General features: G+C 37.0%; 1 protein-coding gene and 47 non-coding genes across 48 annotated transcripts in view; 47 read left to right on the forward strand and 1 right to left on the reverse strand.

The window, feature by feature from the left end:
- The window catches only part of LOC107446634 (L-xylulose reductase), a 52884-nt gene that overhangs the window by 21572 nt on the left and 3335 nt on the right, over positions 1-27977 (reverse strand). Inside the window, exons 2-5 of the mRNA XM_016061325.5 lie at positions 22612-22709; positions 22083-22237; positions 20249-20291; positions 19972-20136 (exon numbers count right to left, since the gene is read on the reverse strand). Coding sequence (XP_015916811.1) covers positions 19972-20136; positions 20249-20291; positions 22083-22237; positions 22612-22709 — 461 coding nt within the window. The remainder of the gene's footprint in view (positions 1-19971; positions 20137-20248; positions 20292-22082; positions 22238-22611; positions 22710-27977) is intronic.
- TRNAG-GCC (transfer RNA glycine (anticodon GCC)) lies at positions 82-152 on the forward strand. Its single transcript has one exon. It is a non-coding gene; the product is annotated as a tRNA-Gly (tRNA).
- TRNAG-GCC (transfer RNA glycine (anticodon GCC)) lies at positions 384-454 on the forward strand. Its single transcript has one exon. It is a non-coding gene; the product is annotated as a tRNA-Gly (tRNA).
- On the forward strand, positions 686-756 carry TRNAG-GCC (transfer RNA glycine (anticodon GCC)). The gene has a single exon. It is a non-coding gene; the product is annotated as a tRNA-Gly (tRNA).
- TRNAG-GCC (transfer RNA glycine (anticodon GCC)) lies at positions 988-1058 on the forward strand. The gene has a single exon. It is a non-coding gene; the product is annotated as a tRNA-Gly (tRNA).
- TRNAG-GCC (transfer RNA glycine (anticodon GCC)) lies at positions 1592-1662 on the forward strand. Its single transcript has one exon. It is a non-coding gene; the product is annotated as a tRNA-Gly (tRNA).
- TRNAG-GCC (transfer RNA glycine (anticodon GCC)) lies at positions 1894-1964 on the forward strand. Its single transcript has one exon. It is a non-coding gene; the product is annotated as a tRNA-Gly (tRNA).
- Positions 2496-2566, forward strand: TRNAG-GCC (transfer RNA glycine (anticodon GCC)). The gene has a single exon. It is a non-coding gene; the product is annotated as a tRNA-Gly (tRNA).
- TRNAG-GCC (transfer RNA glycine (anticodon GCC)) lies at positions 2798-2868 on the forward strand. Its single transcript has one exon. It is a non-coding gene; the product is annotated as a tRNA-Gly (tRNA).
- On the forward strand, positions 3100-3170 carry TRNAG-GCC (transfer RNA glycine (anticodon GCC)). Its single transcript has one exon. It is a non-coding gene; the product is annotated as a tRNA-Gly (tRNA).
- TRNAG-CCC (transfer RNA glycine (anticodon CCC)) lies at positions 3402-3472 on the forward strand. Its single transcript has one exon. It is a non-coding gene; the product is annotated as a tRNA-Gly (tRNA).
- TRNAG-GCC (transfer RNA glycine (anticodon GCC)) lies at positions 3704-3774 on the forward strand. Its single transcript has one exon. It is a non-coding gene; the product is annotated as a tRNA-Gly (tRNA).
- Positions 4006-4076, forward strand: TRNAG-GCC (transfer RNA glycine (anticodon GCC)). Its single transcript has one exon. It is a non-coding gene; the product is annotated as a tRNA-Gly (tRNA).
- On the forward strand, positions 7026-7096 carry TRNAG-GCC (transfer RNA glycine (anticodon GCC)). Its single transcript has one exon. It is a non-coding gene; the product is annotated as a tRNA-Gly (tRNA).
- Positions 7630-7700, forward strand: TRNAG-GCC (transfer RNA glycine (anticodon GCC)). Its single transcript has one exon. It is a non-coding gene; the product is annotated as a tRNA-Gly (tRNA).
- Positions 7932-8002, forward strand: TRNAG-GCC (transfer RNA glycine (anticodon GCC)). Its single transcript has one exon. It is a non-coding gene; the product is annotated as a tRNA-Gly (tRNA).
- TRNAG-GCC (transfer RNA glycine (anticodon GCC)) lies at positions 8536-8606 on the forward strand. The gene has a single exon. It is a non-coding gene; the product is annotated as a tRNA-Gly (tRNA).
- Positions 8838-8908, forward strand: TRNAG-GCC (transfer RNA glycine (anticodon GCC)). The gene has a single exon. It is a non-coding gene; the product is annotated as a tRNA-Gly (tRNA).
- On the forward strand, positions 9139-9209 carry TRNAG-GCC (transfer RNA glycine (anticodon GCC)). Its single transcript has one exon. It is a non-coding gene; the product is annotated as a tRNA-Gly (tRNA).
- On the forward strand, positions 9441-9511 carry TRNAG-GCC (transfer RNA glycine (anticodon GCC)). Its single transcript has one exon. It is a non-coding gene; the product is annotated as a tRNA-Gly (tRNA).
- Positions 9743-9813, forward strand: TRNAG-GCC (transfer RNA glycine (anticodon GCC)). The gene has a single exon. It is a non-coding gene; the product is annotated as a tRNA-Gly (tRNA).
- Positions 10045-10115, forward strand: TRNAG-GCC (transfer RNA glycine (anticodon GCC)). Its single transcript has one exon. It is a non-coding gene; the product is annotated as a tRNA-Gly (tRNA).
- TRNAG-GCC (transfer RNA glycine (anticodon GCC)) lies at positions 10347-10417 on the forward strand. Its single transcript has one exon. It is a non-coding gene; the product is annotated as a tRNA-Gly (tRNA).
- TRNAG-GCC (transfer RNA glycine (anticodon GCC)) lies at positions 10649-10719 on the forward strand. Its single transcript has one exon. It is a non-coding gene; the product is annotated as a tRNA-Gly (tRNA).
- Positions 10951-11021, forward strand: TRNAG-GCC (transfer RNA glycine (anticodon GCC)). The gene has a single exon. It is a non-coding gene; the product is annotated as a tRNA-Gly (tRNA).
- Positions 11253-11323, forward strand: TRNAG-GCC (transfer RNA glycine (anticodon GCC)). The gene has a single exon. It is a non-coding gene; the product is annotated as a tRNA-Gly (tRNA).
- On the forward strand, positions 11555-11625 carry TRNAG-GCC (transfer RNA glycine (anticodon GCC)). Its single transcript has one exon. It is a non-coding gene; the product is annotated as a tRNA-Gly (tRNA).
- On the forward strand, positions 11857-11927 carry TRNAG-GCC (transfer RNA glycine (anticodon GCC)). The gene has a single exon. It is a non-coding gene; the product is annotated as a tRNA-Gly (tRNA).
- TRNAG-GCC (transfer RNA glycine (anticodon GCC)) lies at positions 12159-12229 on the forward strand. The gene has a single exon. It is a non-coding gene; the product is annotated as a tRNA-Gly (tRNA).
- TRNAG-GCC (transfer RNA glycine (anticodon GCC)) lies at positions 12461-12531 on the forward strand. The gene has a single exon. It is a non-coding gene; the product is annotated as a tRNA-Gly (tRNA).
- TRNAG-GCC (transfer RNA glycine (anticodon GCC)) lies at positions 12763-12833 on the forward strand. The gene has a single exon. It is a non-coding gene; the product is annotated as a tRNA-Gly (tRNA).
- On the forward strand, positions 13065-13135 carry TRNAG-GCC (transfer RNA glycine (anticodon GCC)). The gene has a single exon. It is a non-coding gene; the product is annotated as a tRNA-Gly (tRNA).
- On the forward strand, positions 13367-13437 carry TRNAG-GCC (transfer RNA glycine (anticodon GCC)). Its single transcript has one exon. It is a non-coding gene; the product is annotated as a tRNA-Gly (tRNA).
- TRNAG-GCC (transfer RNA glycine (anticodon GCC)) lies at positions 13669-13739 on the forward strand. Its single transcript has one exon. It is a non-coding gene; the product is annotated as a tRNA-Gly (tRNA).
- Positions 13971-14041, forward strand: TRNAG-GCC (transfer RNA glycine (anticodon GCC)). The gene has a single exon. It is a non-coding gene; the product is annotated as a tRNA-Gly (tRNA).
- Positions 14575-14645, forward strand: TRNAG-GCC (transfer RNA glycine (anticodon GCC)). Its single transcript has one exon. It is a non-coding gene; the product is annotated as a tRNA-Gly (tRNA).
- Positions 14877-14947, forward strand: TRNAG-GCC (transfer RNA glycine (anticodon GCC)). The gene has a single exon. It is a non-coding gene; the product is annotated as a tRNA-Gly (tRNA).
- TRNAG-GCC (transfer RNA glycine (anticodon GCC)) lies at positions 15179-15249 on the forward strand. Its single transcript has one exon. It is a non-coding gene; the product is annotated as a tRNA-Gly (tRNA).
- On the forward strand, positions 15481-15551 carry TRNAG-GCC (transfer RNA glycine (anticodon GCC)). The gene has a single exon. It is a non-coding gene; the product is annotated as a tRNA-Gly (tRNA).
- TRNAG-GCC (transfer RNA glycine (anticodon GCC)) lies at positions 15783-15853 on the forward strand. Its single transcript has one exon. It is a non-coding gene; the product is annotated as a tRNA-Gly (tRNA).
- TRNAG-GCC (transfer RNA glycine (anticodon GCC)) lies at positions 16085-16155 on the forward strand. The gene has a single exon. It is a non-coding gene; the product is annotated as a tRNA-Gly (tRNA).
- TRNAG-GCC (transfer RNA glycine (anticodon GCC)) lies at positions 16387-16457 on the forward strand. Its single transcript has one exon. It is a non-coding gene; the product is annotated as a tRNA-Gly (tRNA).
- Positions 16689-16759, forward strand: TRNAG-GCC (transfer RNA glycine (anticodon GCC)). The gene has a single exon. It is a non-coding gene; the product is annotated as a tRNA-Gly (tRNA).
- TRNAG-GCC (transfer RNA glycine (anticodon GCC)) lies at positions 17293-17363 on the forward strand. The gene has a single exon. It is a non-coding gene; the product is annotated as a tRNA-Gly (tRNA).
- Positions 17897-17967, forward strand: TRNAG-GCC (transfer RNA glycine (anticodon GCC)). The gene has a single exon. It is a non-coding gene; the product is annotated as a tRNA-Gly (tRNA).
- On the forward strand, positions 18501-18571 carry TRNAG-GCC (transfer RNA glycine (anticodon GCC)). The gene has a single exon. It is a non-coding gene; the product is annotated as a tRNA-Gly (tRNA).
- Positions 18803-18873, forward strand: TRNAG-GCC (transfer RNA glycine (anticodon GCC)). The gene has a single exon. It is a non-coding gene; the product is annotated as a tRNA-Gly (tRNA).
- On the forward strand, positions 19105-19175 carry TRNAG-GCC (transfer RNA glycine (anticodon GCC)). The gene has a single exon. It is a non-coding gene; the product is annotated as a tRNA-Gly (tRNA).

Consider the following 27977-nt stretch of genomic DNA (forward strand, 5'->3'; position numbering starts at 1 on the left):
ATCGCAGCTAATAATTTGAAATAACATGATTCAGTTGAACGCTCTCAATGAACGGCAAAATAATTTATTGCATGTCGGCAAGCATCGGTGGTTCAGTGGTAGAATGCTCGCCTGCCACGCGGGTGGCCCGGGTTCGATTCCCGGCCGATGCACATTTATATTTTAACTGAAGAAAATATTTTCTTTATTAATTACGAGAGAAGTTTTAATTCGTTTTTATAAACAGTATATGCAACCGGAGTAATCTCTATAGAGTAAAGAATAAGAAGAGTAGGTATAGCATCGCAAGTGAAAGCCAGGTGATCGCAGCTAATAATTTGAAATAACATGATTCAGTTGAACGCTCTCAATGAACGGCAAAATAATTTATTGCATGTCGGCAAGCATCGGTGGTTCAGTGGTAGAATGCTCGCCTGCCACGCGGGCGGCCCGGGTTCGATTCCCGGCCGATGCACATTTATTTTTGAACTGAAGAAAATATTTTCTTTATTAATTACGAGAGAAGTTTTAATTCGTTTTTATAAACAGTATATGCAACCGGAGTAATCTCTATAGAGTAAAGAATAAGCAGAGTAGGTATAACATCGCAAGTGAAAGCCAGGTGATCGCAGCTAATAATTTGAAATAACATGATTCAGTTGAACGCTCTCAATGAACGGCAAAATAATTTATTGCATGTCGGCAAGCATCGGTGGTTCAGTGGTAGAATGCTCGCCTGCCACGCGGGCGGCCCGGGTTCGATTCCCGGCCGATGCACATTTATTTTTGAACTGAAGAAAATATTTTCTTTATTAATTACGAGAGAAGTTTTAATTCGTTTTTATAAACAGTATATGCAACCGGAGTAATCTCTATAGAGTAAAGAATAAGCAGAGTAGGTATAACATCGCAAGTGAAAGCCAGGTGATCGCAGCTAATAATTTGAAATAACATGATTCAGTTGAACGCTCTCAATGAACGGCAAAATAATTTATTGCATGTCGGCAAGCATCGGTGGTTCAGTGGTAGAATGCTCGCCTGCCACGCGGGCGGCCCGGGTTCGATTCCCGGCCGATGCACATTTATTTTTTAACTGAAGAAAATATTTTCTTTATTAATTACGAGAGAAGTTTTAATTCGTTTTTTTAAACAGTATATGCAACCGGAGTAATCTCTATAGAGTAAAGAATAAGCAGAGTACGTATAACATCGCAAGTGAAAGCCAGGTGATCGCAGCTAATAATTTGAAATAACATGATTCAGTTGAACGCTCTCAATGAACGGCAAAATAATTTATTGCATGTCGGCAAGCATCGGTGGTTCAGTGGTAGAATGCTCGCCTGCCACGCGGGCGACCCGGGTTCGATTCCCGGCCGATGCACATTTATTTTTTAACTGAAGAAAATATTTTCTTTATTAATTACGAGAGAAGTTTTAATTCGTTTTTATAAACAGTATATGCAACCGGAGTAATCTCTATGGAGTAAAGAATAAGCAGAGTAGGTATAACATCGCAAGTGAAAGCCAGGTGATCGCAGCTAATAATTTGAAATAACATGATTCAGTTGAACGCTCTCAATGAACGGCAAAATAATTTATTGCATGTCGGCAAGCATCGGTGGTTCAGTGGTAGAATGCTCGCCTGCCACGCGGGCGGCCCGGGTTCGATTCCCGGCCGATGCACATTTATTTTTGAACTGAAGAAAATATTTTCTTTATTAATTACGAGAGAAGTTTTAATTCGTTTTTATAAACAGTATATGCAACCGGAGTAATCTCTATAGAGTAAAGAATAAGCAGAGTAGGTATAACATCGCAAGTGAAAGCCAGGTGATCGCAGCTAATAATTTGAAATAACATGATTCAGTTGAACGCTCTCAATGAACGGCAAAATAATTTATTGCATGTCGGCAAGCATCGGTGGTTCAGTGGTAGAATGCTCGCCTGCCACGCGGGCGGCCCGGGTTCGATTCCCGGCCGATGCACATTTATTTTTTAACTGAAGAAAATATTTTCTTTATTAATTACGAGAGAAGTTTTAATTCGTTTTTATAAACAGTATATGCAACCGGAGTAATCTCTATAGAGTAAGGAATAAGAAGAGTAGGTATAACATCGCAAGTGAAAGCCAGGTGATCGCAGCTAATAATTTGAAATAACATGATTCAGTTGAACGCTCTCAATGAACGGCAAAATAATTTATTGCATGTCGGCAAGCATCGGTGGTTCAGTGAGAATGCTCGCCTGCCACGCGGGCGGCCCGGGTTCGATTCCCGGCCGATGCACATTTATTTTTTAACTGAAGAAAATATTTTCTTTATTAATTACGAGAGAAGTTTTAATTCGTTTTTATAAACAGTATATGCAACCGGAGTAATCTCTATAGAGTAAAGAATAAGAAGAGTAGGTATAACATCGCAAGTGAAAGCCAGTTGATCGCAGCTAATAATTTGAAATAACATGATTCAGTTGAACGCTCTCAATGAACGGCAAAATAATTTATTGCATGTCGGCAAGCATCGGTGGTTCAGTGGTAGAATGCTCGCCTGCCACGCGGGCGGCCCGGGTTCGATTCCCGGCCGATGCACATTTATTTTTTAACTGAAGAAAATATTTTCTTTATTAATTACGAGAGAAGTTTTAATTCGTTTTTATAAACAGTATATGCAACCGGAGTAATCTCTATAGAGTAAAGAATAAGCAGAGTAGGTGTAACATCGCAAGTGAAAGCCAGGTGATCGCAGCTAATAATTTGAAATAACATGATTCAGTTGAACGCTCTCAATGAACGGCAAAATAATTTATTGCATGTCGGCAAGCATCGGTGGTTCAGTGGTAGAATGCTCGCCTGCCACGCGGGCGGCCCGGGTTCGATTCCCGGCCGATGCACATTTATTTTTTAACTGAAGAAAATATTTTCTTTATTAATTACGAGAGAAGTTTTAATTCGTTTTTATAAACAGTATATGCAACCGAAATAATCTCTATAGAGTAAAGAATAAGAAGAGTAGGTAGAACATCGCAAGTGAAAGCCAGGTGATCGCAGCTAATAATTTGAAATAACATGATTCAGTTGAACGCTCTCAATGAACGGCAAAATAATTTATTGCATGTCGGCAAGCATCGGTGGTTCAGTGGTAGAATGCTCGCCTGCCACGCGGGTGGCCCGGGTTCGATTCCCGGCCGATGCACATTTATATTTTAACTGAAGAAAATATTTTCTTTATTAATTACGAGAGAAGTTTTAATTCGTTTTTATAAACAGTATATGCAACCGGAGTAATCTCTATAGAGTAAAGAATAAGAAGAGTAGGTATAGCATCGCAAGTGAAAGCCAGGTGATCGCAGCTAATAATTTGAAATAACATGATTCAGTTGAACGCTCTCAATGAACGGCAAAATAACTTATTACAAGTCGGCAAGCATCGGTGTTTCAGTGGTAGAATGCTCGCCTCCCACGCGGGCGGCCCAGGTTCGATTCCCGGCCGATGCACATTTATTTTTTAACTGATGAAAATATTTTCTTTATTAATTACGAGAGAAGTTTTAATTCGTTTTTTTAAACAGTATATGCAACCGGAGTAATCTCTATAGAGTAAAGAATAAGAAGAGTAGGTATCACATCGCAAGTGAAAGCCAGGTGATCGCAGCTAATAATTTGAAATAACATGATTCAGTTGAACGCTCTAAATGAACGGCAAAATAATTTATTACATGTCGGTAAGCATCGGTGGTTCAGTGGTAGAATGCTCGCCTGCCACGCGGGCGGCCCGGGTTCGATTCCCGGCCGATGCATATTTCTTTTTTAACTGATGAAAATATTTTCTTTTTTAATTACGAGAGAAGTTTTAATTCGTTTTTTTAAACAGTATATGCAACCGGAGTAATCTCTATAGAGTAAAGAATAAGAAGAGTAGGTATAGCATCGCAAGTGAAAGCCAGGTGATCGCAGCTAATAATTTGAAATAACGTGATTCAGTTGAAAGCTCTCAATGAACGGCAAAATAATTTATTACATGTCGGCAAGCATCGGTGGTTCAGTGGTAGAATGCTCGCCTGCCACGCGGGCGGCCCGGGTTCGATTCCCGGCCGATGCACATTTATTTTTTAACTGATGAAAATATTTTCTTTATTAATTACGAGAGAAGTTTTAATTCGTTTTTTTAAACAGTATATGCAACCGGAGTAATCTCTATAGAGTAAAGAATAAGCAGAGTAGGTATAACATCGCAAGTGAAAGCCAGGTGATCGCAGCTAATAATTTGAAATAACGTGATTCACTTGAACGCTCTCAATGAACGGCAAAATAATTTATTACATGTCGGCAAGCATCGGTGGTTCAGTGGTAGAATGCTCGCCTGCCACGCGGGCGGCTCGGGTTCGATTCCCGGCCGATGCACACTTATTTTTTAACTGATGAAAATATTTTCTTTATTAATTACGAGAGAAGTTTTAATTTGTATTTTTAAACAGTATATGCAACCGGAGTAATCTCTATAGAGTAAAGAATAAGCAGAGTAGGTATAACATCGCAAGTGAAAGCCAGGTGATCGCAGCTAATAATTTGAAATAACGTGATTCAGTTGAACGCTCTCAATGAACTGCAAAATATTTTATTACATGTCGGCAAGCATGGGTGGTTCAGTGGTAGAATGCTCGCCGGCCACGCGGGCGGCCCGGGTTCGATTCCCGGCCGATGCACATTTATTTTTTAACTGATGAAAATATTTTCTTTATTAATTACGAGAGAAGTTTTAATTTGTATTTTTAAACAGTATATGCAACCGGAGTAATCTCTATAGAGTAAAGAATAAGCAGAGTAGGTATAACATCGCAAGTGAAAGCCAGGTGATCGCAGCTAATAATTTGAAATAACGTGATTCACTTGAACGCTCTCAATGAACGGCAAAATAATTTATTACATGTCGGCAAGCATCGGTGGTTCAGTGGTAGAATGCTCGCCGGCCACGCGGGCGGCCCGGGTTCGATTCCCGGCCGATGCACATTTATTTTTTAAGTGATGAAAATATTTTCTTTATTAATTACGAGAGAAGTTTTAATTTGTATTTTTAAACAGTATATGCAACCGGAGTAATCTCTATAGAGTAAAGAATAAGCAGAGTAGGTATAACATCGCAAGTGAAAGCCAGGTGATCGCAGCTAATAATTTGAAATAACGTGATTCAGTTGAACGCTCTCAATGAACTGCAAAATATTTTATTACATGTCGGCAAGCATGGGTGGTTCAGTGGTAGAATGCTCGCCGGCCACGCGGGCGGCCCGGGTTCGATTCCCGGCCGATGCACATTTATTTTTTAACTGATGAAAATATTTTCTTTATTAATTACGAGAGAAGTTTTAATTTGTATTTTTAAACAGTATATGCAACCGGAGTAATCTCTATAGAGTAAAGAATAAGCAGAGTAGGTATAACATCGCAAGTGAAAGCCAGGTGATCGCAGCTAATAATTTGAAATAACGTGATTCACTTGAACGCTCTCAATGAACGGCAAAATAATTTATTACATGTCGGCAAGCATCGGTGGTTCAGTGGTAGAATGCTCGCCGGCCACGCGGGCGGCCCGGGTTCGATTCCCGGCCGATGCACATTTATTTTTTAAGTGATGAAAATATTTTCTTTATTAATTACGAGAGAAGTTTTAATTTGTATTTTTAAACAGTATATGCAACCGGAGTAATCTCTATAGAGTAAAGAATAAGCAGAGTAGGTATAACATCGCAAGTGAAAGCCAGGTGATCGCAGCTAATAATTTGAAATAACGTGATTCAGTTGAACGCTCTCAATGAACTGCAAAATATTTTATTACATGTCGGCAAGCATGGGTGGTTCAGTGGTAGAATGCTCGCCGGCCACGCGGGCTGCCCGGGTTCGATTCCCGGCCGATGCACATTTATTTTTTAACTGATGAAAATATTTTCTTTATTAATTACGAGAGAAGTTTTAATTTGTATTTTTAAACAGTATATGCAACCGGAGTAATCTCTATAGAGTAAAGAATAAGCAGAGTAGGTATAACATCGCAAGTGAAAGCCAGGTGATCGCAGCTAATAATTTGAAATAACGTGATTCACTTGAACGCTCTCAATGAACGGCAAAATAATTTATTACATGTCGGCAAGCATCGGTGGTTCAGTGGTAGAATGCTCGCCGGCCACGCGGGCGGCCCGGGTTCGATTCCCGGCCGATGCACATTTATTTTTTAAGTGATGAAAATATTTTCTTTATTAATTACGAGAGAAGTTTTAATTTGTATTTTTAAACAGTATATGCAACCGGAGTAATCTCTATAGAGTAAAGAATAAGCAGAGTAGGTATAACATCGCAAGTGAAAGCCAGGTGATCGCAGCTAATAATTTGAAATAACGTGATTCAGTTGAACGCTCTCAATGAACTGCAAAATATTTTATTACATGTCGGCAAGCATGGGTGGTTCAGTGGTAGAAAGCTCGCCGGCCACGCGGGCGGCCCGGGTTCGATTCCCGGCCGATGCACATTTATTTTTTAACTGATGAAAATATTTTCTTTATTAATTACGAGAGAAGTTTTAATTTGTATTTTTAAACAGTATATGCAACCGGAGTAATCTCTATAGAGTAAAGAATAAGCAGAGTAGGTATAACATCGCAAGTGAAAGCCAGGTGATCGCAGCTAATAATTTGAAATAACGTGATTCAGTTGAACGCTCTCAATGAACTGCAAAATATTTTATTACATGTCGGCAAGCATGGGTGGTTCAGTGGTAGAATGCTCGCCGGCCACGCGGGCGGCCCGGGTTCGATTCCCGGCCGATGCACATTTATTTTTTAACTGATGAAAATATTTTCTTTATTAATTACGAGAGAAGTTTTAATTTGTATTTTTAAACAGTATATGCAACCGGAGTAATCTCTATAGAGTAAAGAATAAGCAGAGTAGGTATAACATCGCAAGTGAAAGCCAGGTGATCGCAGCTAATATTTTGAAATAACGTGATTCACTTGAACGCTCTCAATGAACGGCAAAATAATTTATTACATGTCGGCAAGCATCGGTGGTTCAGTGGTAGAATGCTCGCCTGCCACGCGGGCGGCCCGGGTTCGATTCCCGGCCGATGCACACTTATTTTTTAACTGATGAAAATATTTTCATTATTAATTACGAGAGAAGTTTTAATTTGTATTTTTAAACAGTATATGCAACCGGAGTAATCTCTATAGAGTAAAGAATAAGCAGAGTAGGTATAACATCGCAAGTGAAAGCCAGGTGATCGCAGCTAATAATTTGAAATAACGTGATTCAGTTGAACGCTCTCAATGAACTGCAAAATATTTTATTACATGTCGGCAAGCATGGGTGGTTCAGTGGTAGAATGCTCGCCGGCCACGCGGGCGGCCCGGGTTCCATTCCCGGCCGATGCACATTTATTTTTTAACTGATGAAAATATTTTCTTTATTAATTACGAGAGAAGTTTTAATTCGTTTTTTTAAACAGTATATGCAACCGGAGTAATCTCTATAGAGTAAAGAATAAGCAGAGTAGGTATAACATCGCAAGTGAAAGCCAGGTGATCGCAGCTAATAATTTGAAATAACGTGATTCACTTGAACGCTCTCAATGAACGGCAAAATAATTTATTACATGTCGGCAAGCATCGGTGGTTCAGTGGTAGAATGCTCGCCTGCCACGCGGGCGGCCCGGGTTCGATTCCCGGCCGATGCACATTTATTTTTTAACTGATGAAAATATTTTCTTTATTAATTACGAGAGAAGTTTTAATTCGTTTTTTTAAACAGTATATGCAACCGGAGTAATCTCTATAGAGTAAAGAATAAGCAGAGTAGGTATAACATCGCAAGTGAAAGCCAGGTGATCGCAGCTAATAATTTGAAATAACGTGATTCACTTGAACGCTCTCAATGAACGGCAAAATAATTTATTACATGTCGGCAAGCATCGGTGGTTCAGTGGTAGAATGCTCGCCTGCCACGCGGGCGGCCCGGGTTCGATTCCCGGCCGATGCACATTTATTTTTTAACTGATGAAAATATTTTCTTTATTAATTACGAGAGAAGTTTTAATTCGTTTTTTTAAACAGTATATGCAACCGGAGTAATCTCTATAGAGTAAAGAATAAGCAGAGTAGGTATAACATCGCAAGTGAAAGCCAGGTGATCGCAGCTAATAATTTGAAATAACGTGATTCAGTTGAATGCTCTCAATGAACGGCAAAATAATTTATTACATGTCGGCAAGCATTTCTGGTTCAGTGGTAGAATGCTCGCCTGCCACGCGGGCGGCCCGGGTTCGATTCCCGGCCGATGCACATTTATTTTTTAACTGATGAAAATATTTTCTTTATTAATTACGAGAGAAGTTTTAATTCGTTTTTTTAAACAGTATATGCAACCGGAGTAATCTCTATAGAGTAAAGAATAAGCAGAGTAGGTATAACATCGCAAGTGAAAGCCAGGTGATCGCAGCTAATAATTTGAAATAACGTGATTCAGTTGAATGCTCTCAATGAACGGCAAAATAATTTATTACATGTCGGCAAGCATCGGTGGTTCAGTGGTAGAATGCTCGCCTGCCACGCGGGCGGCCCGGGTTCGATTCCCGGCCGATGCACATTTATTTTTTAACTGATGAAAATATTTTCTTTATTAATTACGAGAGAAGTTTTAATTCGTTTTTTTAAACAGTATATGCAACCGGAGTAATCTCTATAGAGTAAAGAATAAGCAGAGTAGGTATAACATCGCAAGTGAAAGCCAGGTGATCGCAGCTAATAATTTGAAATAACGTGATTCACTTGAACGCTCTCAATGAACGGCAAAATAATTTATTGCATGTCGGCAAGCATCGGTGGTTCAGTGGTAGAATGCTCGCCTGCCACGCGGGCGGCCCGGGTTCGATTCCCGGCCGATGCACTTTATTTTTTAACTGAAGAAAATATTTTCTTTATTAATTACGAGAGAAGTTTTAATTCGTTTTTTTAAACAGTATATGCAACCGGAGTAATCTCTATAGAGTAAAGAATAAGCAGAGTAGGTATAACATCGCGAGTGAAAGCCAGGTGATGGCAGCTAATAATTTGAAATAACATGATTCAGTTGAACGCTCTCAATGAACGGCAAAATAATTTATTGCATGTCGGCAAGCATCGGTGGTTCAGTGGTAGAATGCTCGCCTGCCACGCGGGCGGCCCGGGTTCGATTCCCGGCCGATGCACATTTATTTTTGAACTGAAGAAAATATTTTCTTTATTAATTACGAGAGAAGTTTTAATTCGTTTTTATAAACAGTATATGCAACCGGAGTAATCTCTATAGAGTAAAGAATAAGCAGAGTAGGTATAACATCGCAAGTGAAAGCCAGGTGATCGCAGCTAATAATTTGAAATAACATGATTCAGTTGAACGCTCTCAATGAACGGCAAAATAATTTATTGCATGTCGGCAAGCATCGGTGGTTCAGTGGTAGAATGCTCGCCTGCCACGCGGGCGGCCCGGGTTCGATTCCCGGCCGATGCACATTTATTTTTGAACTGAAGAAAATATTTTCTTTATTAATTACGAGAGAAGTTTTAATTCGTTTTTATAAACAGTATATGCAACCGGAGTAATCTCTATAGAGTAAAGAATAAGCAGAGTAGGTATAACATCGCAAGTGAAAGCCAGGTGATCGCAGCTAATAATTTGAAATAACATGATTCAGTTGAACGCTCTCAATGAACGGCAAAATAATTTATTGCATGTCGGCAAGCATCGGTGGTTCAGTGGTAGAATGCTCGCCTGCCACGCGGGCGGCCCGGGTTCGATTCCCGGCCGATGCACATTTATTTTTTAACTGAAGAAAATATTTTCTTTATTAATTACGAGAGAAGTTTTAATTCGTTTTTATAAACAGTATATGCAACCGGAGTAATCTCTATAGAGTAAAGAATAAGCAGAGTAGGTATAACATCGCAAGTGAAAGCCAGGTGATCGCAGCTAATAATTTGAAATAACATGATTCAGTTGAACGCTCTCAATGAACGGCAAAATAATTTATTGCATGTCGGCAAGCATCGGTGGTTCAGTGGTAGAATGCTCGCCTGCCACGCGGGCGGCCCGGGTTCGATTCCCGGCCGATGCACATTTATTTTTTAACTGAAGAAAATATTTTCTTTATTAATTACGAGAGAAGTTTTAATTCGTTTTTATAAACAGTATATGCAACCGGAGTAATCTCTATAGAGTAAAGAATAAGCAGAGTAGGTATAACATCGCAAGTGAAAGCCAGGTGATCGCAGCTAATAATTTGAAATAACATGATTCAGTTGAACGCTCTCAATGAACGGCAAAATAATTTATTGCATGTCGGCAAGCATCGGTGGTTCAGTGGTAGAATGCTCGCCTGCCACGCGGGCGGCCCGGGTTCGATTCCCGGCCGATGCACATTTATTTTTTAACTGAAGAAAATATTTTCTTTATTAATTACGAGAGAAGTTTTAATTCGTTTTTATAAACAGTATATGCAACCGGAGTAATCTCTATAGAGTAAAGAATAAGCAGAGTAGGTATAACATCGCAAGTGAAAGTCAGGTGATCGCAGCTAATAATTTGAAATAACATGATTCAGTTGAACGCTCTCAATGAACGGCAAAATAATTTATTGCATGTCGGCAAGCATCGGTGGTTCAGTGGTAGAATGCTCGCCTGCCACGCGGGCGGCCCGGGTTCGATTCCCGGCCGATGCACATTTATTTTTGAACTGAAGAAAATATTTTCTTTATTAATTACGAGAGAAGTTTTAATTCGTTTTTATAAACAGTATATGCAACCGGAGTAATCTCTATAGAGTCAAGAATAAGCAGAGTAGGTATAACATCGCAAGTGAAAGCCAGGTGATCGCAGCTAATAATTTGAAATAACATGATTCAGTTGAACGCTCTCAATGAACGGCAAAATAATTTATTGCATGTCGGCAAGCATCGGTGGTTCAGTGGTAGAATGCTCGCCTGCCACGCGGGCGGCCCGGGTTCGATTCCCGGCCGATGCACATTTATTTTTTAACTGAAGAAAATATTTTCTTTATTAATTACGAGAGAAGTTTTAATTCGTTTTTATAAACAGTATATGCAACCGGAGTAATCTCTATAGAGTAAAGAATAAGCAGAGTAGGTATAACATCGCAAGTGAAAGCCAGGTGATCGCAGCTAATAATTTGAAATAACATGATTCAGTTGAACGCTCTCAATGAACGGCAAAATAATTTATTGCATGTCGGCAAGCATCGGTGGTTCAGTGGTAGAATGCTCGCCTGCCACGCGGGCGGCCCGGGTTCGATTCCCGGCCGATGCACATTTATTTTTTAACTGAAGAAAATATTTTCTTTATTAATTACGAGAGAAGTTTTAATTCGTTTTTATAAACAGTATATGCAACCGGAGTAATCTCTATAGAGTAAAGAATAAGCAGAGTAGGTATAACATCGCAAGTGAAAGTCAGGTGATCGCAGCTAATAATTTGAAATAACATGATTCAGTTGAACGCTCTCAATGAACGGCAAAATAATTTATTGCATGTCGGCAAGCATCGGTGGTTCAGTGGTAGAATGCTCGCCTGCCACGCGGGCGGCCCGGGTTCGATTCCCGGCCGATGCACATTTATTTTTGAACTGAAGAAAATATTTTCTTTATTAATTACGAGAGAAGTTTTAATTCGTTTTTATAAACAGTATATGCAACCGGAGTAATCTCTATAGAGTAAAGAATAAGCAGAGTAGGTATAACATCGCAAGTGAAAGCCAGGTGATCGCAGCTAATAATTTGAAATAACATGATTCAGTTGAACGCTCTCAATGAACGGCAAAATAATTTATTGCATGTCGGCAAGCATCGGTGGTTCAGTGGTAGAATGCTCGCCTGCCACGCGGGCGGCCCGGGTTCGATTCCCGGCCGATGCACATTTATTTTTGAACTGAAGAAAATATTTTCTTTATTAATTACGAGAGAAGTTTTAATTCGTTTTTATAAACAGTATATGCAACCGGAGTAATCTCTATAGAGTAAAGAATAAGCAGAGTAGGTATAACATCGCAAGTGAAAGCCAGGTGATCGCAGCTAATAATTTGAAATAACATGATTCAGTTGAACGCTCTCAATGAACGGCAAAATAATTTATTGCATGTCGGCAAGCATCGGTGGTTCAGTGGTAGAATGCTCGCCTGCCACGCGGGCGGCCCGGGTTCGATTCCCGGCCGATGCACATTTATTTTTGAACTGACGAAAATATTTTCTTTATTAATTACGAGAGAAGTTTTAATTCGTTTTTATAAACAGTATATGCAACCGGAGTAATCTCTATAGAGTAAAGAATAAGCAGAGTAGGTATAACATCGCAAGTGAAAGCCAGGTGATCGCAGCTAATAATTTGAAATAACATGATTCAGTTGAACGCTCTCAATGAACGGCAAAATAATTTATTGCATGTCGGCAAGCATCGGTGGTTCAGTGGTAGAATGCTCGCCTGCCACGCGGGCGGCCCGGGTTCGATTCCCGGCCGATGCACATTTATTTTTTAACTGAAGAAAATATTTTCTTTATTAATTACGAGAGAAGTTTTAATTCGTTTTTTTAAACAGTATATGCAACCGGAGTAATCTCTATAGAGTAAAGAATAAGCAGAGTAGGTATAACATCGCAAGTGAAAGTCAGGTGATCGCAGCTAATAATTTGAAATAACATGATTCAGTTGAACGCTCTCAATGAACGGCAAAATAATTTATTGCATGTCGGCAAGCATCGGTGGTTCAGTGGTAGAATGCTCGCCTGCCACGCGGGCGGCCCGGGTTCGATTCCCGGCCGATGCACATTTATTTTTTAACTGAAGAAAATATTTTCTTTATTAATTACGAGAGAAGTTTTAATTCGTTTTTATAAACAGTATATGCAACCGGAGTAATCTCTATAGAGTAAAGAATAAGCAGAGTAGGTATAACATCGCAAGTGAAAGCCAGGTGATCGCAGCTAATAATTTGAAATAACATGATTCAGTTGAACGCTCTCAATGAACGGCAAAATAATTTATTGCATGTCGGCAAGCATCGGTGGTTCAGTGGTAGAATGCTCGCCTGCCACGCGGGCGGCCCGGGTTCGATTCCCGGCCGATGCACATTTATTTTTGAACTGAAGAAAATATTTTCTTTATTAATTACGAGAGAAGTTTTAATTCGTTTTTATAAACAGTATATGCAACCGGAGTAATCTCTATAGAGTAAAGAATAAGCAGAGTAGGTATAACATCGCAAGTGAAAGTCAGGTGATCGCAGCTAATAATTTGAAATAACATGATTCAGTTGAACGCTCTCAATGAACGGCAAAATAATTTATTGCATGTCGGCAAGCATCGGTGGTTCAGTGGTAGAATGCTCGCCTGCCACGCGGGCGGCCCGGGTTCGATTCCCGGCCGATGCACATTTATTTTTGAACTGAAGAAAATATTTTCTTTATTAATTACGAGAGAAGTTTTAATTCGTTTTTATAAACAGTATATGCAACCGGAGTAATCTCTATAGAGTAAAGAATAAGCAGAGTAGGTATAACATCGCAAGTGAAAGCCAGGTGATCGCAGCTAATAATTTGAAATAACATGATTCAGTTGAACGCTCTCAATGAACGGCAAAATAATTTATTGCATGTCGGCAAGCATCGGTGGTTCAGTGGTAGAATGCTCGCCTGCCACGCGGGCGGCCCGGGTTCGATTCCCGGCCGATGCACATTTATTTTTGAACTGAAGAAAATATTTTCTTTATTAATTACGAGAGAAGTTTTAATTCGTTTTTATAAACAGTATATGCAACCGGAGTAATCTCTATAGAGTAAAGAATAAGCAGAGTAGGTATAACATCGCAAGTGAAAGCCAGGTGATCGCAGCTAATAATTTGAAATAACATGATTCAGTTGAACGCTCTCAATGAACGGCAAAATAATTTATTGCATGTCGGCAAGCATCGGTGGTTCAGTGGTAGAATGCTCGCCTGCCACGCGGGCGGCCCGGGTTCGATTCCCGGCCGATGCACATTTATTTTTTAACTGAAGAAAATATTTTCTTTATTAATTACGAGAGAAGTTTTAATTCGTTTTTATAAACAGTATATGCAACCGGAGTAATCTCTATAGAGTAAAGAATAAGAAGAGTAGGTATAGCATCGCAAGTGAAAGCCAGGTGATCGCAGCTAATAATTTGAAATAACATGATTCAGTTGAACGCTCTCAATGAACGGCAAAATAACTTATTACATGTCGGCAAGCATCGGTGTTTCAGTGGTAGAATGCTCGCCTGCCACGCGGGCGGCCCAGGTTCGATTCCCGGCCGATGCACATTTATTTTTTAACTGATGAAAATATTTTCTTTATTAATTACGAGAGAAGTTTTAATTCGTTTTTTTAAACAGTATATGCAACCGGAGTAATCTCTATAGAGTAAAGAATAAGAAGAGTAGGTATCACATCGCAAGTGAAAGCCAGGTGATCGCAGCTAATAATTTGAAATAACATGATTCAGTTGAACGCTCTAAATGAACGGCAAAATAATTTATTACATGTCGGTAAGCATCGGTGGTTCAGTGGTAGAATGCTCGCCTGCCACGCGGGCGGCCCGGGTTCGATTCCCGGCCGATGCATATTTCTTTTTTAACTGATGAAAATATTTTCTTTTTTAATTACGAGAGAAGTTTTAATTCGTTTTTTTAAACAGTATATGCAACCGGAGTAATCTCTATAGAGTAAAGAATAAGAAGAGTAGGTATAGCATCGCAAGTGAAAGCCAGGTGATCGCAGCTAATAATTTGAAATAACGTGATTCAGTTGAAAGCTCTCAATGAACGGCAAAATAATTTATTACATGTCGGCAAGCATCGGTGGTTCAGTGGTAGAATGCTCGCCTGCCACGCGGGCGGCCCGGGTTCGATTCCCGGCCGATGCACATTTATTTTTTAACTGATGAAAATATTTTCTTTATTAATTACGAGAGAAGTTTTAATTCGTTTTTTTAAACAGTATATGCAACCGGAGTAATCTCTATAGAGTAAAGAATAAGCAGAGTAGGTATAACATCGCAAGTGAAAGCCAGGTGATCGCAGCTAATAATTTGAAATAACGTGATTCAGTTGAACGCTCTCAATGAACGGCAAAATAATTTATTACATGTCGGCAAGCATCGGTGGTTCAGTGGTAGAATGCTCGCCTGCCACGCGGGCGGCCCGGGTTCGATTCCCGGCCGATGCACATTTATTTTTTAACTGATGAAAATATTTTCTTTATTAATTACGAGAGAAGTTTTAATTCGTTTTTTTAAACAGTATATGCAACCGGAGTAATCTCTATAGAGTAAAGAATAAGAAGAGTAGGTATAGCATCGCAAGTGAAAGCCAGGTGATCGCAGCTAATAATTTGAAATAACGTGATTCACTTGAACGCTCTCAATGAACGGCAAAATAATTTATTACATGTCGGCAAGCATCGGTGGTTCAGTGGTAGAATGCTCGCCTGCCACGCGGGCGGCCCGGGTTCGATTCCCGGCCGATGCACATTTATTTTTTAACTGATGAAAATATTTTCTTTATTAATTACGAGAGAAGTTTTAATTCGTTTTTTTAAACAGTATATGCAACCGGAGTAATCTCTATAGAGTAAAGAATAAGCAGAGTAGGTATAACATCGCAAGTGAAAGCCAGGTGATCGCAGCTAATAATTTGAAATAACGTGATTCACTTGAACGCTCTCAATGAACGGCAAAATAATTTATTACATGTCGGCAAGCATCGGTGGTTCAGTGGTAGAATGCTCGCCTGCCACGCGGGCGGCCCGGGTTCGATTCCCGGCCGATGCACATTTATTTTTTAACTGATGAAAATATTTTCTTTATTAATTACGAGAGAAGTTTTAATTCGTTTTTTTAAACAGTATATGCAACCGGAGTAATCTCTATAGAGTAAAGAATAAGAAGAGTAGGTATAGCATCGCAAGTGAAAGCCAGGTGATCGCAGCTAATAATTTGAAATAACGTGATTCACTTGAACGCTCTCAATGAACGGCAAAATAATTTATTACATGTCGGCAAGCATCGGTGGTTCAGTGGTAGAATGCTCGCCTGCCACGCGGGCGGCCCGGGTTCGATTCCCGGCCGATGCACATTTATTTTTTAACTGATGAAAATATTTTCTTTATTAATTACGAGAGAAGTTTTAATTCGTTTTTTTAAACAGTATATGCAACCGGAGTAATCTCTATAGAGTAAAGAATAAGCAGAGTAGGTATAACATCGCAAGTGAAAGCCAGGTGATCGCAGCTAATAATTTGAAATAACGTGATTCAGTTGAACGCTCTCAATGAACGGCAAAATAATTTATTACATGTCGGCAAGCATCGGTGGTTCAGTGGTAGAATGCTCGCCTGCCACGCGGGCGGCCCGGGTTCGATTCCCGGCCGATGCACATTTATTTTTTAACTGATGAAAATATTTTCTTTATTAATTACGAGAGTAGTTTTAATTCGTTTTTTTAAACAGTATATGCAACCGGAGTAATCTCTATAGAGTAAAGAATAAGAAGAGTAGGTATAGCATCGCAAGTGAAAGCCAGGTGATCGCAGCTAATAATTTGAAATAACGTGATTCACTTGAACGCTCTCAATGAACGGCAAAATAATTTATTACATGTCGGCAAGCATCGGTGGTTCAGTGGTAGAATGCTCGCCTGCCACGCGGGCGGCCCGGGTTCGATTCCCGGCCGATGCACATTTATTTTTTAACTGATGAAAATATTTTCTTTATTAATTACGAGAGAAGTTTTAATTCGTTTTTTTAAACAGTATATGCAACCGGAGTAATCTCTATAGAGTAAAGAATAAGCAGAGTAGGTATAACATCGCAAGTGAAAGCCAGGTGATCGCAGCTAATAATTTGAAATAACGTGATTCACTTGAACGCTCTCAATGAACGGCAAAATAATTTATTACATGTCGGCAAGCATCGGTGGTTCAGTGGTAGAATGCTCGCCGGCCACGCGGGCGGCCCGGGTTCGATTCCCGGCCGATGCACATTTATTTTTTAACTGATGAAAATATTTTCTTTATTAATTACGAGAGAAGTTTTAATTTGTATTTTTAAACAGTATATGCAACCGGAGTAATCTCTATAGAGTAAAGAATAAGCAGAGTAGGTATAACATCGCAAGTGAAAGCCAGGTGATCGCAGCTAATAATTTGAAATAACGTGATTCACTTGAACGCTCTCAATGAACGGCAAAATAATTTATTACATGTCGGCAAGCATCGGTGGTTCAGTGGTAGAATGCTCGCCTGCCACGCGGGCGGCCCGGGTTCGATTCCCGGCCGATGCACACTTATTTTTTAACTGATGAAAATATTTTCTTTATTAATTACGAGAGAAGTTTTAATTTGTATTTTTAAACAGTATATGCAACCGGAGTAATCTCTATAGAGTAAAGAATAAGCAGAGTAGGTATAACATCGCAAGTGAAAGCCAGGTGATCGCAGCTAATAATTTGAAATAACGTGATTCAGTTGAACGCTCTCAATGAACTGCAAAATATTTTATTACATGTCGGCAAGCATGGGTGGTTCAGTGGTAGAATGCTCGCCGGCCACGCGGGCGGCCCGGGTTCGATTCCCGGCCGATGCACATTTATTTTTTAACTGATGAAAATATTTTCTTTATTAATTACGAGAGAAGTTTTAATTTGTATTTTTAAACAGTATATGCAACCGGAGTAATCTCTATAGAGTAAAGAATAAGCAGAGTAGGTATAACATCGCAAGTGAAAGCCAGGTGATCGCAGCTAATAATTTGAAATAACGTGATTCAGTTGAACGCTCTCAATGAACTGCAAAATATTTTATTACATGTCGGCAAGCATCGGTGGTTCAGTGGTAGAATGCTCGCCTGCCACGCGGGCGGCCCGGGTTCGATTCCCGGCCGATGCACACTTATTTTTTAACTGATGAAAATATTTTCTTTATTAATTACGAGAGAAGTTTTAATTTGTATTTTTAAACAGTATATGCAACCGGAGTAATCTCTATAGAGTAAAGAATAAGCAGCGTAGGTATAACATCGCAAGTGAAAGCCAGGTGATCGCAGCTAATAATTTGAAATAACGTGATTCAGTTGAACGCTCTCAATGAACTGCAAAATATTTTATTACATGTCGGCAAGCATGGGTGGTTCAGTGGTAGAATGCTCGCCGGCCACGCGGGCGGCCCGGGTTCGATTCCCGGCCGATGCACATTTATTTTTTAACTGATGAAAATATTTTCTTTATTAATTACGAGAGAAGTTTTAATTCGTTTTTTTAAACAGTATATGCAACCGGAGTAATCTCTATAGAGTAAAGAATAAGCAGAGTAGGTATAACATCGCAAGTGAAAGCCAGGTGATCGCAGCTAATAATTTGAAATAACGTGATTCACTTGAACGCTCTCAATGAACGGCAAAATAATTTATTACATGTCGGCAAGCATCGGTGGTTCAGTGGTAGAATGCTCGCCTGCCACGCGGGCGGCCCGGGTTCGATTCCCGGCCGATGCACATTTATTTTTTAACTGACGAAAATATTTTCTTTATTAATTACGAGAGAAGTTTTAATTCGTTTTTTTAAACAGTATATGCAACCGGAGTAATCTCTATAGAGTAAAGAATAAGCAGAGTAGGTATAACATCGCAAGTGAAAGCCAGGTGATCGCAGCTAATAATTTGAAATAACGTGATTCACTTGAACGCTCTCAATGAACGGCAAAATAATTTATTACATGTCGGCAAGCATCGGTGGTTCAGTGGTAGAATGCTCGCCTGCCACGCGGGCGGCCCGGGTTCGATTCCCGGCCGATGCACATTTATTTTTTAACTGATGAAAATATTTTCTTTATTAATTACGAGAGAAGTTTTAATTCGTTTTTTTAAACAGTATATGCAACCGGAGTAATCTCTATAGAGTAAAGAATAAGCAGAGTAGGTATAACATCGCAAGTGAAAGCCAGGTGATCGCAGCTAATAATTTGAAATAACGTGATTCACTTGAACGCTCTCAATGAACGGCAAAATAATTTATTACATGTCGGCAAGCATCGGTGGTTCAGTGGTAGAATGCTCGCCTGCCACGCGGGCGGCCCGGGTTCGATTCCCGGCCGATGCACACTTATTTTTTAACTGATGAAAATATTTTCTTTATTAATTACGAGAGAAGTTTTAATTTGTATTTTTAAACAGTATATGCAACCGGAGTAATCTCTATAGAGTAAAGAATAAGCAGAGTAGGTATAACATCGCAAGTGAAAGCCAAGTGATCGCAGCTAATAATTTGAAATAACGTGATTCAGTTGAACGCTCTCAATGAACTGCAAAATATTTTATTACATGTCGGCAAGCATGGGTGGTTCAGTGGTAGAATGCTCGCCGGCCACGTGGGCGGCCCGGGTTCGATTCCCGGCCGATGCATATTTATTCTTTAACGCATAAAAATATTTTTATAAGTTAACCTGCTCCCATCCCCAGTAGTGGTGAGATGGAGAGGAGAGTGCTAACTTGTTACAAGAACCTGTCTTGTTGAGCCGCTAAATGTTGTTTTTCCCTTTATACGAGGAGTTACTGATACGAGGGAAGCATGCCTAAGCTTAGGTTTAACCATAGCTGGTTTACATTACGCCAGTGAAAGCTAGAATTTTTCCCTTATGTATATCCTTTGCCCAACACAAGAAATTCTAGATGGGAAAAAACGCAGTGATTTTTGCGGCAGTTTCAAGATATGGAAATGAATTCGCTAAATATTCTGTAATATTCATTCATTAAATTTCGAAATTATTTTTCAATGATTACGTAGTTTTAAAAAAATCCGGAACAATGTTTCCTAAATAGTTTGTTCGTTTTTTTTTAGTGAATAGAGAATATTAATTTTATTAATAGAAACAAATCGAAAATTAAAAGTTATTTACTTTATGTGGTCCAAATTCACAAGCCATACTTCTGGTCACCTGACCCGCTGCACCTTTACTGGCACAATAAACGCCGTATGCTGGACCCACTTGCAATCCTAGCATGCTGGATACGTTCACTATCGACCCTCCTTCTCCCCGTTCTTTCATCTGATTGGCTATTAACTGCAATAAATTTATTCATTTAAAATGATATTCATATTATTGACTTATAAAATAAATGTACGGGTTTTTACTTAAGAGCAAATTTAAAAAGAAATGTTTACTACACTCTTACCTGACTTATATTAATAATTGCTTTCACGTTTATGTCGAATGTCCTAACAAAAAAGAATTTCATGAATAAATAATGCATCAAATAATGATAATATGCATTACATATAGTAAGAGAAGTATATAATGTCATAAAATCATATTTTTGTCAAGTGATAGATGTATTTGTATGCTTTATATTTTTACACATTAACGAAATAAATATGAGAAAAATTGTTAAATATTTACATGCAGTAGTTTCAGTTTGAAAACTTTTTAATTTTCCAGGTTTTTATACAGGAAAAAAAGCTAATAAAAACAAATACCATTGGCATTGTTATTACCAATTTTAATATAAATTTTTAAAAACCTTGTAAAAATTTACATAAGGGGTCACATATGAGCTAAGAATAAACAAGAAAAAGAAAGTTATCAAAATCTGACTATAGAATAAGTTGGGATTAAACCAGTTTGACAGCAGGAGGCAATTTCTTCAGACATTTTCATAATATAATTATTTCAAAGCTTAAGGAACGTTTTTATTTTTTATTTTTTTAAATATTTTTTTTTATTTCCAATGAGCTGCACAATCGGTCTTGCTGATGAGCAGACCTAGTGCGTTCTCCAGAGGTGGTATCTACTTTTTCAGGACCACCACAATGGGTGAGATACCGTTTGTCATGTTAATTTGGACGTCTGGTTTCTGCCACACTGGATGACAGCACCGAGACTCTATTTGGATGCTAAAGTGCAGGTCCAGGGGTCTTTTACATAAACATACGACATGGCCGCTGATGATTTTCTGCATCCCGAAAATCCGGTGTCTGGGCCGGGGATCGAACCCGCAGACTTGGGCTCATTGGGCTCAGATGTCCGACAACAAACCAACTGAGCCACCCAGCCACTAAGGAACGTTGTATTCATAATGAGGAGGATTTTAACGATTGTTTGCAGAACCACAGTACAAAAAAATTTTAAGGAAAAAAAATGGTACTAGCACAGATTAACTTCAAATAAATTTATTTAGCAACTACAATACACTCATGATAGAACTGATAGAACATTGTAGTTAAGTTGTATTAAACAGTGGTTTACAGCTTTTAGATAGCTTTTTTAGGGTACAAATATAATCTATTTTGGCAACTATGCAGACTAACGTATGGCATTTTAGAGTTTCTTGTGACAATTAGTCACAGTTTTTTCAGCAACGCAGTTTTACTAATTGTTTACCAGGGTTGGTTGCAATCTCCAATTGTTCTCTCCTGTAAGTCCCATACATGCTCAATATTACACGTTGAGGATATTTTATTTTTATTTTATTACCGCCGTTAAATAGCCGACCCAAGTTTTGGGTTTACGACTACCAATGTTTAACGCTGTATCCTTGCAATTTTTGAACTCAACCCGGAAAACAAGTGAACTCCTGGATCAAGTATTGGGAGAGATGTTGCATTCATGGAGGACTTTTTTGATGGAACAAACCATTTTCGTTACATGGAGAGGAAGACCACGAGAACATCCCATGGTTAACCTGACAGCAAGGGGACTCAAACCCATGATCCGTCTACCACTGAGGATATTTTACGTCAGCACTGTGGTTGGTGCAAGTCGGATGCGAAATTCGTTTCGACCATGTTGAGGATATTATTTTATTGCTTGTTTTATCTTAATGTAATTATTATGAGAACTTATAATTCTTAGAATTTTTACCTGTCAACTCTTTGATCGCTGATATTTCTGAACTCTTTAACGTCCATCAGCATTATTTACCAAGAAATCAATTTTACCCACATTTTTGAGTATCTCTTTTATCTTATAATGAAATTATTATGACAACTTGTTAGTCTTAGAATTTTTACCTGTCAACTTCTTGTTCGCTGATATCGCCGTACTCTTTAACATCCATGATTGCAGCATTGTTTACCAAGAAGTCAATTGGACCCACATTTTTGAGTGCTTCCTTAGTTGCACTCCACTTGCCAATGTCCAAAAGGAGAGTTTTGATCTTTGGACTCTACACAAAAAATAAATAAATTTGTTCATTAAAATTTTCTTATTCTGAATACGAATGCAAATGTTTTTAAAAATTTTATTTCAATTGCTATGAATTAACATATTATGTACCTTCATTAAATTATTGTTTTAAAAATATTTAAGTTTATATCATGGCTCCTATGAAGGACCATCATGAATAATATAATGGTTGTTATCAAAACCTTTCATCAACAAAAACCATCTAATTCTTGACGGTACCATCAAGACTGACCATTCCTCCATGTTAGGAATTGGAGCGCGAGAATGTACGAAATTCTAAAATAGCCAAATTTGATGATTTTAAGGATCATTAATTTGAAATCCAGATTGATGTCAGGAATATAAAATGCTTACAGTTTTAGTTAAAGCATCTAAATCAGATTGCGTTCTGCTAACAGCGAGCACCTCAGCTCCAAGCTCAGCAAGTTTCAATGTTAAAGCTTTTCCAACACCTGTTCAAAGAAAAAGAAAAACACTTTTAACAGCATGTATGAATGATTGACCGAATGTAAACAAGTACAGGCTTCCAAAAACCGGAAGAAATTTAGAAAACTTCCGGAGTATCCTTCCGCTTATGTTATCCTTACGAGGCGATGTGTGAACAGGCTTAATACAGTCGGACTTCTTTTTAACGAACTTCCTTTTTGCGAATTTCTCTATTTTGCGATTTTTTTCGAGGAACCAAGAACATTTTGGAAATTTCTTCGTAAAATAGCTTCCAAATAGCGAAGTGAATTTTCTGTTTAACGAACTTTTCTTTGAGATCCCCTTACCCTGTTTCCCAAAGTACAGTGGAGCATCGTTTATACGACGCCGAAGGGACCACCGAAAAACGTCGTATAAACGATAACGTCGTATAATCGATTTTTACTTCTAAAACTGAAACTAACTCTGTTTTCAGTTAATTTTAATGTTTAACGTGTTGATTTACATAAATTTCTAAATTAGACAAAGCAAAACAAACAAATAACCAAAGGAGAAAAATTGCAGTGAGCCATTTGAATGTATGTTACCTTCAATTATATTTTCTTGCTATTATTCTCTACAATGCTTTGAATAGCGAGTTGAAGTTACTGCTTTCTATGATGCAATTTTAAATTTCTAATCACGGCCAAATCTAATGGCTGAAGCGCACTTGTGCAATTTGCAGGAAAAAAGAGAGCTTTTACATTTTCCAAAATAATTAGTATCGATGGGTGCGCTGGACATTGGTCGATGAATAGCAAAATTTTTCGTTTTTTCCTCTTCATAACATTGTCTAGTTTTTTCAGTCATCTAGTAAAAATTACGGTCGTCATCCAAGCATTCTTGTTGACACCCTTTGCTGTATCATTCATGTTGGCAAATTCCGCCCTTTTTTAAAATACACAAGAAAAAATAAAAAATTAAATAAAGAACAAAATCTAAAAATCGACGTATAACCGATTCTGTGCGTCGTATAAACGATATATTTTTACATTAAAATGAATAGGAATGATTTGGGACCACACTAAAACGTCGTATAAATGTAAACGTCGTATAAGTGATCGTCGTATAAACGATGCTCCACTGTATTTCAAAACATTCCAAACTTGTTAACGCATTTCATGGGGAAATAGCCATAAATTGATTTTCGAAGCTTCTTAACTTTCAGAGAAAGCAATAAAATCCCTTTCCTTTTTTGTTTGCATTTCGAATGAAAAACTCTGACAAAATTAACGGATTTTATCAGTAGCAACCATATATGGCAGTACTTTTACTTTCGTTATTTGTACCGCCGGTACAAGTAAAAAGTACGTACTTTTACTTGTACTTCGTTACTTTTTAAATTTAGTACTTTTACTTGTACTTTCGTTACTTATTTAGGGAAAAAGTACAAGTATTTGTAACGGAAATGTTGAATGAAATCGTTAATTTTTCTAAAACTCGGTAAGCTTTCTAAAAAAAAAATTTAAAAAAATAATAATTAATTAAAAAACTATTTTAACTCTTGAAAACTCGAAAGTATTAATTTAGCCGCTGATACTGAAATTCGTTTACAAATTTTAATCATTCCGTTAGGCAGAAATGTTCGGAAAGTGATTTTCTCTCATAACCTCAGCATTAGCCATTGTTACAAATAAAACTGTAGACTGTTCTGTTTAAACTTAAACTGCACATTCAATTATTTTTTACTAGCTCAAAGATCACAAAGCTATCTGAAACCCCGCGTTGTGCTTTTAAAACGCGTTTCTATAAAGTAAAACAATTTTAAATCAATGGTAATTTAAATAAATAAAAATAATAAACTAAAAATTAAAATCAATAGATAAAATTTCTTTTTCGTGCAAATCCATAAAAAGTTTGTTATTAAAATTATATTTAATTTTAAAATTACATTATGCGATTATATTATAAAATTATATTATAATATTCTTCCGAATTTAAAAATAAATTAATGTTCATGACTTTAAAAATTAAAAGTAATTAAATAAATAACAACAATTTTGCAAAAACATTAAAGAACATAAGAATATTATTTAATAAACTTCTAGGTTACTTTGAATTTTCGATTTCCTAGAAATGTACTTTTAAATCGTTACTTTTTTTGTTCAGTACTTGTACTTTTACTTGTACTTTTTACTCGTTACTTTTTAAAATAAGAACTTTTTACTCGTTACTTTTTTTAGAAATACTTGTACTTTTACTCGTTACTTTTTAAAAGTAACGTTGCCATATATGGTAACAACTAAACTTAAGAACGCATGTGGTAATGTACGTTTGAAATTACTTTTATAATAAATGCAGATATAATTTCATGCATAAATTTAGCTTTTTTTTTTAGTTGAGAATGTATCTCGCGTGATAGTGTAACACTGGATAATGTTTTGCTTTATTCTTGCTTTCCGTGCAGATTTCTTTCATGGTTAAGATTTATAAAATAAATAGTAGATACCAGTTACAAAATAAAGGTGTATCAATTGTTATTTTAATTATGCCTAGTGTTTATGAAAATGTGTGTTGAGTTGTACTTCAAAAGGTAATTTTCTATTTTACGAATTTTCTATATAACGAACATATTATCGGTATTTAGCGACTTCGTTAAATAGAGGTCCGACTGTATTTATTATCGTGATATGTGTTTAAATTTACGCGTAATTTTACCATTCTCAAGAGTTTTCTGTAATTTATAAATTCCAACAGATCGTGAGAGTAAAACAAATATGAGAAAATTGATTTCACAGCCATAAATAAAGTGTAAGGTTTACCATGTTTTGAGCGTTATCCTTCATTTGGCTATATTTGTGTCCAAAAAAAATCACCTTTTATTTTATTTTTGATGGCATCATTGTAAGCTTGTATAGTCTCCGAATTCATTTGTTGTTCGTTTAGTTGAAATTTAAATTGAAAGAACGCGTTATAGGGTAAACATTACGAGTTATTACACTCGTAATGTTTACAATATAACGGAATATCGGATGGCGCGCTTTTCAAGCATAGGCGTAAAAATCGATTGAAAGTAGTAACTCGGAAGTCTTACGACTAATTTTAAAAACTAGCGCCATCTGTGCTTAGTTTTACAAGCTCAACCATCCATAGTTTTAATGAAGTCAAACAGGAGATTTCAGCAAAGTTCTTTTTTTCATATATCAAATATGTAAATGACTGCATACATAACTTCGTAAAACTCAAAATATTGTTCAAGAAAGAATATTTTTGTTTCAATATTCAATATTTTCTAAATTCAGACTGAGCCAGTCTCAGACAAATTTTTATCTTAGCACTCAATTTTAAAGGCAAAAATAATTTTGCCTAAACTGATATCAAAGTTGAGTAATCCTAAGAAACTGAAGTGGAAAGATGTTATTGTATCTCGGGATCTTTTCGGATATTGGTTTGAAAAATCGGTTTGGCAAAAAAAAAAAGTCCTTTAAAGTAAAATTTACTGATGGGACTTTTTAATTACCAATGTAACTATAATTGACAATAGCAAATGCATGTACAATCTGGTTTTCACAAATTTTCTTTGTTTAAAATGTTAGCAAATGTTTTATTGGACATTTTAATCACAAATTCAACACGATAACATTTTCGTCAAATCTTAAAAATTCCTCAAAACGCCCAAAATCTAAATGTGCAAACATGCAAAAGGTATAAACTCAACCAACTCTGACACCATCAATATGATTTTATACTTAAATGTTATTTTAATTTTTGAATGCATAATTTTAAATCTCGAAATATTTGAAATTCTGCTTTTTTAAAAATGCGGACCAGCTGATCGCTGGTGGCGGCTAGTTATAATTAAAGGGGAAAAAATTATTTTACTCGTAAGGCACGTGGCTTACTTTGTTTTCAATTTTACTCTCGGAACTTATTTTTAAAATTATTTAAGAACATAGAAAACAAAAACGAATGCATCAAAACGATTCATTAATCAGGTAAAATCTATTTTGTATCCATAGTTACAAGGAAAAACATAAAAAAGCTTTTTGCGTTTAAACATGCAACTAGATACATTGTATACATGAAATCCAAGGTTTATTCCAAAGTAAACCAAGAAAGAAAAAAACCCGAGTTGTTAAAAAAATAATAACAAAAATTATACTCGTGAAACTCATTAAATTGTACAATTTATGAGTTTTTATTTTTCCACATATTATTTGAGCCGGGATAAGTTTTAGCATATTTTAAGAGAAATATTATTCACCATCGAGCTTCTCACGGTATTTCGTTTGTATATTCATAAGGTTTATAAATTTTTTGAAACAAATTTAAAATTCTAGTAAAGTATAAACTTTTATTTAACATTTAATTTCACCATTTTATTTTTAAATTTCAATTAAATCGAAATTAAAATTGTATTTTAGACATTAAAATTTAAAATAAATCTATTTTTAAGACAATGCGTTTTAGCAATAATTAGGTACTTGCACTTCAAGAAGATCACGGATACCCACACATGTGACCTATGACGTCAACGATAGGTGATCATTTATAAGCAAATTGGTGTGTTGAAGTTGAGCTAAGTTTTGGCCACATAAAATAGAATGTTAATTAACATGAAGTTAATTAAACACAGCGTCGTATCTTACACCGAATTTGTTGAAATATACTCCTTTCTTGTCTGCGTCTTTAACAAAACTTAGATTTATTATTTGTTTATGAATTTTATAATAATCTTGGTAAATTTTCGATTTGTGTACTTAGCAACTTCGATGCATACTTAGTTTATGTTCTACATAGCTTCATACCAATCCTTGTGCGATGTGAGAAGTATATAGTGAAAGAAATGAAATCTTAGTGAAAGAATCTTTTTGTAAGAATGAAGAATGTGTCGCTTAATATTTGACGGGCTTGGCTTACTCGAAAGAGAATAGAAAGAACAGTTGCTAACGTAAGCAAATGCCACTTTTCAACAACCAATCAAGATCTAAATACCCAAAACTACGTCACTTGCAGGTATGCCATTAAGCTAAAGATTTAAAAATTACAGAAAGATGATATAAAAATTTTAAAAACAATGTTTATCAAGTAGATTGGAAAAGAAGAAGTAGCATTATTTTTGACAGATATAAATTTAGCACGCATCAAGATGTTGGGAAAAATTTCAGTGATGATAAAAGTTATATAAAAATATTTCCCAGATTGCGGCTATCCTCTAAATTTTGGGGGGGGGGGGTCAGAAATCCGAATCAGTAGAAAAAAAGGTATATTTATTGAGAGGAAATACGTTGAATCTAATTAACTTAAAATATCAT

Source organism: Parasteatoda tepidariorum, chromosome 2 (genome assembly GCF_982258835.1).
Source record: "Parasteatoda tepidariorum strain Cologne lab strain chromosome 2, Ptep-v5.0, whole genome shotgun sequence".
Classification (NCBI taxonomy): Eukaryota; Metazoa; Arthropoda; class Arachnida; order Araneae; family Theridiidae; genus Parasteatoda; species Parasteatoda tepidariorum.